The sequence below is a fragment of the Oratosquilla oratoria genome, chromosome 26 (genome assembly GCF_046742065.1).
Source record: "Oratosquilla oratoria isolate Oo_2021 chromosome 26, ASM4674206v1, whole genome shotgun sequence".
Lineage (NCBI taxonomy): Eukaryota > Metazoa > Arthropoda > Malacostraca > Stomatopoda > Squillidae > Oratosquilla > Oratosquilla oratoria.
Genome location: NC_134802.1, coordinates 10,717,473 through 10,724,972, shown reverse-complemented (window position 1 = coordinate 10,724,972; position 7,500 = coordinate 10,717,473). Strand labels below are relative to the sequence as shown.

The 7,500-nt window shown below is 41.7% G+C and overlaps 1 protein-coding gene across 1 annotated transcript in view; it reads right to left on the bottom strand.

Annotated features, from left to right (window-relative positions):
• Positions 1-7,500, bottom strand: part of LOC143039260 (uncharacterized) — a 12,121-nt gene that overhangs the window by 4,071 nt on the left and 550 nt on the right. Inside the window, exon 1 of the mRNA XM_076209134.1 lies at positions 5,121-7,500. This exon is cut by the window's right edge and continues 550 nt beyond it. Within this exon, the coding sequence (XP_076065249.1) occupies positions 5,121-7,500 (2,380 nt within the window). The remainder of the gene's footprint in view (positions 1-5,120) is intronic.

Sequence of the window (7,500 nt, the reverse complement as noted above, 5' to 3'; positions counted from 1 at the left end):
AAAGTTATAAAAGGAGATGATCACAATAAGAGTTGAAGATAGTGACATGAAAAGTAGAAAGTTTGTGGTGACTTATTTGCCCCCAAAAACAGGGTCTTGGAGAGAGAATTATAAAATTTTAGATGATGCAAGGTTTTCATTAAATGAGATGCTGAAGGATGGAGGAGACGTGGTACTTATGGAACATTTTAATTGTAAAGAAATCCGTTGGGAAATGGCAGTGAAAGATGGAGAGGATCTCTTGGTAAATGTATTACTTGACATGACTATAGAACATACAATGACACATTGGGTAAAATAAAACACTAGATTTAGGAATAATGAAGAACCGTCGAGACTAGATTTATTATTTACGTTAGAACCTGAAATTGTTGATAAAATTGAATACAAGACACCAATTGGGAATGGCAAGTTTTTACTTGAGTTAGAACTAAAGGAGGAAATATAGGAAATGAGAAATACAGAAAAGGAATACTTACGTATAGTAAAAGAATTTTTTCTTTTTTTAAGCGAGTTGGGATAAATCCTACAATAAAGAAACACAAGTGGAAGAAAAACGAATTGTTTTGACGGAAATTTATAATGAAGGAGTGGATGAATGTGTCCCATAGTAAAAACAGGAAAAGGTTTGGAAGGTGCGAAGCGAAAGATAGAAGAGATAAAGCTTTGAAAAGATGGAAAGAAAAAAAAAAAAAAAAAAAAAAAACTAGAAAGTGTCAAATATATATCAATCAAAGGAATGGATATGTAAAGATAAGCATGGAGGAAAAAAGAAACTATGAAAAAGACATAATAGAAAAATGTAAGGATCAGCCAAAACTATTCTATAGATGTGTGAACGGTAAACTAAAAAACAAACAGGAAATGGTAAACTACCCCAAGGGAATATGCAATACACAGAAGATACAAAAATGGCTGATGAAGGGCGAGAAGTGAACCCCCCCACCCATGAGGGAAATAATAGTAACACGAAAAGAAATAATGGACCAAATAGTAAACCTTGATGTCATGGAATTGCAGGGCTCGGATGGAATCGCAAACTGGATACTAAAAGAATGTAAAGAAGAACTAATAGACAAAATATATAGCATAATAAATTGCTCACTCAAAGAAGGAAAAATACCAGAAGACCGGAAAAATACCGATATCATACTAATATATAAATTAGGAAACAAGGAAGACCCAACAAATTACAGACTGGTTTCCCTTATTTACATGGTAGCCAAAATTTGTGAAAAAGTTATAAAAAGTAGATGGATAAATCATCTAGAGTAGAACAATATACTAAATGTGAGACAATTCGGATTTAGACAGGGAAGATCATGTGCCAAAATTTTTATCTGTTTTTATTCAAGACTACTAGATATAATACAGGAAAGGAATGGATGGGCTGATTGTGCTTTCCTAGACCTAATTTTTTTTTTTTTTTTTTTTTTTTGACAAAATACCGCACAAAAAACTATTAAGAAAACTGGAAACCATAGGCGGGATGCAAGATAAACTACTGAAATGGGTGGAGGATTTCTTGCATGAAAGAAAAATTATAGTAGTGCTCAGAGATAAGATTCCTACTTGGAAAGAGGTGATTAGTGGAGTTCCGCAGGGATCAGTACTGGCTCCAATAATGTTTGCTATGTATTTGAATGACATGGACGAGGGTGCGGAATGTATGGAACAAACTAGACGAAACAATAGTGTGTGCAAAAGCCATACACGAATTTAAGAGCAAATTAGACATGGCAAGATGCAGAGACGGGACATCACGAGCATAGCTCTCCTTCCCGTAAGATACAACTAGGTAAATACACACACGCGTTCTTGTGTACACACGTATATACGCATTCAAATATAAATACCGAGTTCATACGCAAATGCACTCATGAAAAATGTTTATAACCATATGCATATATATATATATATATATATATATATATATACTTACCTGTACAATATACATACATACATATACACATACATAAATGTATACTTATATCTACACATGCATAGGTACTGTACATCCTTCCATTCGTGTATCTATACATAACCCACTTAGATAGCTACTGTACTCGTACATCCTTCTATTCATGCATACATACATGCATGCATGCATACATGTATAGATGCATATATATACAAGCATATATAAAATTTACACACATACCTACCTACCTACATACATACATGTGTACATACATGCGTACATACATACATACATACATACATACATACATACATACATACATACATATATGCGTACATACATATATACATACAAACATTCATACATACATACATGCGCACATACATACATACATACATACATACATGCATACATAGATACATACATTCATACATACATACATACATCACACACACACACACACACACACACACACACACACATATATATATATATATCTATATATATATATATATATATATATATATATATATATTTATAAATATATATATATATATATACATCTATATATATATACATATATATATATATATATACATATATATATATATACATATATATATATATTTATATATATATATATATATATATATATATATATATACATACTACCTCCTCTCCACAACTGTTTCATGTTGTCATTTTTACGCTAGGTAGATAAAGGTATGTTTTATCATCCCCGCAACAATGGAAACTCACAATGTCATTTGAATGATTACCGACCCTCACCTCACCCGCATTCTCAGAAATGATTATACATAAGAATTGGGAAGACTGTAAGAGACCATAAAGCCTACACAAGGAAGTTTCACGTCTCTTACCACCTGTCATCCCTATCCATAAATTGATCTCATCTTATAAAACAAACAGTTGTTTCAGCGTTCACTGCATGGTTCATCAGTCTATTCCATTTGATAACCACTGTTTTGGTAAACCAATTCTTACGTGTTTCCTTCTTAAACCTAAGCTTGTCCTGATGTCTTAATATAATGAGCTTGCCTGCATCCCTCTTGTTAAAGCCTTTGCTTTTATTGTAAAGCATACGTTTGGTAACACTTTGGGTACTGTGGTGCAATGTGTGTATTATGTAAACGGCGTCGGGTAATTTATTACCTATCAGAGGGTCAGACACTATCCTGTTTGAGTGGGGTCTCGATCGTTTGAGGCGCTCCGTGCTAGACAAACGAAGACGCCGACGCCTCAAAAATACGTTTTCTTTGAGCGCTCATTTGGCCAAACTTTGGGCAGTCATAACTCAAAACATGGTTTTGGCGTTTTCACTCGTCTGGCATTGAGCGCCTCATTTGGGGTCGGATTCATGGAAACCATACTTCCTGGATGAAGTCATTCCTAGGTTCTAGTTTAGAACCATCGGCAAACGATTCCAGATCTAACACGCTATTCACGACCCAGCATTGACACCATACCAACTTGCTATACTGTTTTCTTTGCATGGTCTTCCTTGATGTAAATCTGATCGACATCGGAAGAAATCAAGATAGGAAGATATAGCATATGCCGTGGATCTCGTTCCCTGTGGTAACTAATCCTTACTGGACGTCATCGGATAGGACTCGTAATAATGGGTTTAAACTTGACAAATGTAGGTTTGAGAAAGAAATAGGCAAGAACTGGTTTACCAAAGAGTGGTTAACAAATGGAGTAGACTAAGTAACCATGTAGTGAGCGCTGAAACAATTGGTTGTTTTTAGAGAAGTTGAGAAAACTTTATGGATAGGGATGACAGGTGGTAAGGGAATTGGAACTGTCTAGTATAGGCCTTATTTCTCTCGTAGTCTCCTCCACTCTTATGTACTCTATAGATGTCAACGTCCTCAATAGGTCGACTCTGTCCGTGTCGGGTGAACACCCTCCAGGGATTAAGTCTGTCGTGTCTGGTGGTAATATCCTGAGGAATCGATCACGGTTTGTGTTCTCAGGGCTTTGACTCCACTTTCTGAGACCAGTGTTAAATGTTTTCTTGACGAGCATTTGATTTCGTCGATACATTTAGAAGTGTAATATATATGTTCATATGCATATGTACAATATATATATATATATATATATATATATATATATATATATATATATATATATATATATTGTTGCAGTCTAGGTAAATATGACTACAACAACGAACTCTACTTGTCACTGAGGGGGGTTGAATAAAAGCGTGATGTATAAAAATACCTAATTATTAAGTGATAATTAATTAATACAAGAATACTACATCACAACTAACAACCTAGCTAAAGCCTAATTCTTAACTTAAGGTATACAATACTTAGGATAATGGTGAGACATGACCACTTGGGTCAGGGGTAGAAAGAGAAGTGACGCGAACCCAAGCCACGCCGAGTTGAACAGAGGTCAGCGTGGAGAGAGTTGCCAGACGTCACCATACGGCGACGTAGTACAGAATCATAATACATTCTGTAGTCACCAGTACACATAGCAAGGCACGCAGCAACAATAAGAATACTCTTGAAAGGTATTCAGCAATCATAATTGGAACTAGCTACTTTCCTAACTAACTAGAATAATGCATAGCCAGTAACAATACACACAACCGCGCATGCGCGGTCGCGATCCGAGGCGAGCGTACCCACGCCAACAGCCGCGCGGGAAAGACCCCAGGTCAAGGCTTTGTGTGGACACCGCGTGGGTAAATCCTAGGTCGAGGCATTGTTTGGAGCAAGCTCGCAACACCTTCCCCCAAAAAGAAGGTGAGTCTCCCGAACGGGAGGCGAATATGAATCATACACATAAAATGGGCACATGGGTAATCCACAAAAATAAACATATACAGAGCGCATGAGAAATACACACAGTAAATGCACAGTATACGTGGAACATGACACAAGGTGAATATAAATAATATACATGAGAAATAAACACAAACAGTATACATGGGAAATAAACACAACAGTGTACATGGGAAATAAACACAACAGTATACATGTGAAATAAACACAACAGTGTACATGGGAAATAAACACAAACAGTATACGTGGGAAATAAACACAAACAGTATACCTATAGGGCTGGAGCACGAGAGAGTGAGTCTGCTAAAAGGTTTAATTTTCCGGGTATATGCCTTATTTTTAGATTAAACGGTTGAATAGCCAACGCCCACCTCAGCAGGCGCTGGTTTGTATGTCTCATCCGCTCTACGAACGTAAGCGGATTATGGTCTGTCAACACCTGTATCGGATGTAGAGTGCTCCCGAGATACACGCGAAAGTGTTCGAGGGCCATTAACAAGGATAACGCCTCCTTTTCCACGGTGGCATAGTTCCTCTGGTGTTTGTTGAATTTCTTGGAGTAGTAGGCGACGGGTTGTACTGCTCCTTCCTCGCCTTCCTGTAGCAGCACGGCCCCTCCTGCGACGTCGCTGGCATCGGTGTGCAAAATGAAGGGCGCTTGCAAGTCAGGTGCGCGCAATACGGGCGCTCCAGACATCAGGGTCTTGAGGCTCTCGAAGGCTTGTTGGCACTCGGGGGTCCACTTGAAAACCTTCTTGCCTCCCAGGAGGTCGGTCATCGGGGCTACAACGGTTGAGAAGTTTGGGCAGAACCGTCTATAATAACCCGCCAGGCCGAGGAGACGCATCACAGCCTTCTTGTCTGCTGGCACAGGATACTGTTGGATGGCTGCGATCTTGGCGGCGACAGGCCGGACCTCGTTCCGCCCTACCACATGTCCGAGGAAGGTGATTTGAGCATGGCCGAACTCACTCTTGGCGAGGTTCACCGTCAGGCTGTTGGCCGCCAGCACAGCGAATAGGGTCTTCAACCGGTCCAGGTGCTCCTCCCAGGTATCTCCGAAGACAACGATGTCGTCAAGGTAGCAGCGGACGCCCTCCAACCCGGTCGTGATGAAGTTCATCAGGCGTTGGAAAGTGGAAGGGGCGTTCCTGAGGCCGAAGGGGAGGACCGTGAACTGATACAGTCCCTCCGGCGTGACGAAAGCGGAGATGGCTCTCGAGCGCTCCGTTAGTCGAACGTGGTAGTAGCCTTGTAGCAGGTCCAACTTCGTCACCCACCGCGCTGCACCCACATCGTCGATGACGTCATCGATCCTCGGCAGGGGATATCCATCAGCTTTTGTCACGGCGTTGACGCGGCGATAGTCGACACACAGACGCATCGAGCCGTCGGGTTTGGGCACCAGGACCACTGGGGAGGCCCAAGGGCTGTGGCTGGGTTCCACGATACCTAGCTCCTGGAGACGCTGCACCTCGGCCCTAAGGTACTCCCTCTTGAAGGCGTTCAGGCGGTAGGGGCGTTGGCGGATTGGAAGAGCCCCCTCGGTATCCACGTCGTGTTCCAGCGTCGAACAGGGGCGGGGGGTATCTCCCAGGACGCCCTTGAAGTCCGTCAGAAAGGATTGGATGTCCTCCACTTGAGCACCAGAGAGATGTTTCAGTTTCTCACTCAGGTTTCGCACGATAGTCGAGTTATCCAGTTTAGGCCCTGTCGCACTGTGTGTTACCGAGAAGCACTCGTCACTCGCATCACTCTCTTCCGGCACTACCATACACACGGGCTCCGCCCTATTGCACTCAGCCTCATCACGATCGTGGAAAGGCTTGAGGAGGTTCACATGCACTAGGCGCCTTTTCTTTCGCCTATCTGGGGTGTGTATCACGTAGTTGGCCTGCCCTTGACGCTCTAAGACTACATATGGTCCACTATACTTAGACTGTAAAGGGAGATTATTCAAGGGCAAAAGAGACAAAACTTGGTCCCCTACAGCGAAATATCTGTCTTCAGCTCTATGAGACCTATCAAACTGTTGTTTCATCTTTGTCTGCGCACAATCTAAATTTGAATGAGCAAGACTTAAAGCAAGTTGTAACTTCTCCCTAAACTTAGGTACATAGGAGGCCAACGGGGTCTCTGCCTTGTTAGAGATCCAGCTCTCCTTCAGTACCTTAAGAGGTCCCCGTACTTCATGACCGTATATTAATTGGAAGGGGGAATAACCTAGCGATTCTTGCACGCTGTCGCGTATTGCAAACAAAAGAAGATCTACTCCCTCGTCCCAATCCCGCCCAGTCTCGATGCAGAAAGTCCGTAGGACTCGTTTGAGAGTTTGATGAAATCTCTCAACTACTCCCTGTGACTGGGGATGATAGGCCGAGGACCTCGACTGCCTGACACCCAGGCTTTCCATCACCTGATTGAACAAGCGGGAGGTAAAGTTGGATCCCTGGTCCGACTGCACCACTGTTGGAAGGCCCACTTGGGTATAGAAATGAATCAGGGCTCGAACTACATTCTTCGCCGTGATGCGGCGCAAGGGAATGGCTTCAGGATAGCGTGTCGCACAATCTACAATCGTGAACAAGAACTGAAAACCACGGGGGGTCTTGGGCAAAGGTCCCACGCAGTCGATAACTATTTTACTGAAGGGCTCTTTGACTACGGGTATGGGCTGTAGTGGGTACGGTTTAACCGTGGGATTAGGTTTACCAGCTACCTGACAGGGACGGCATGTACGGCAATATGTAC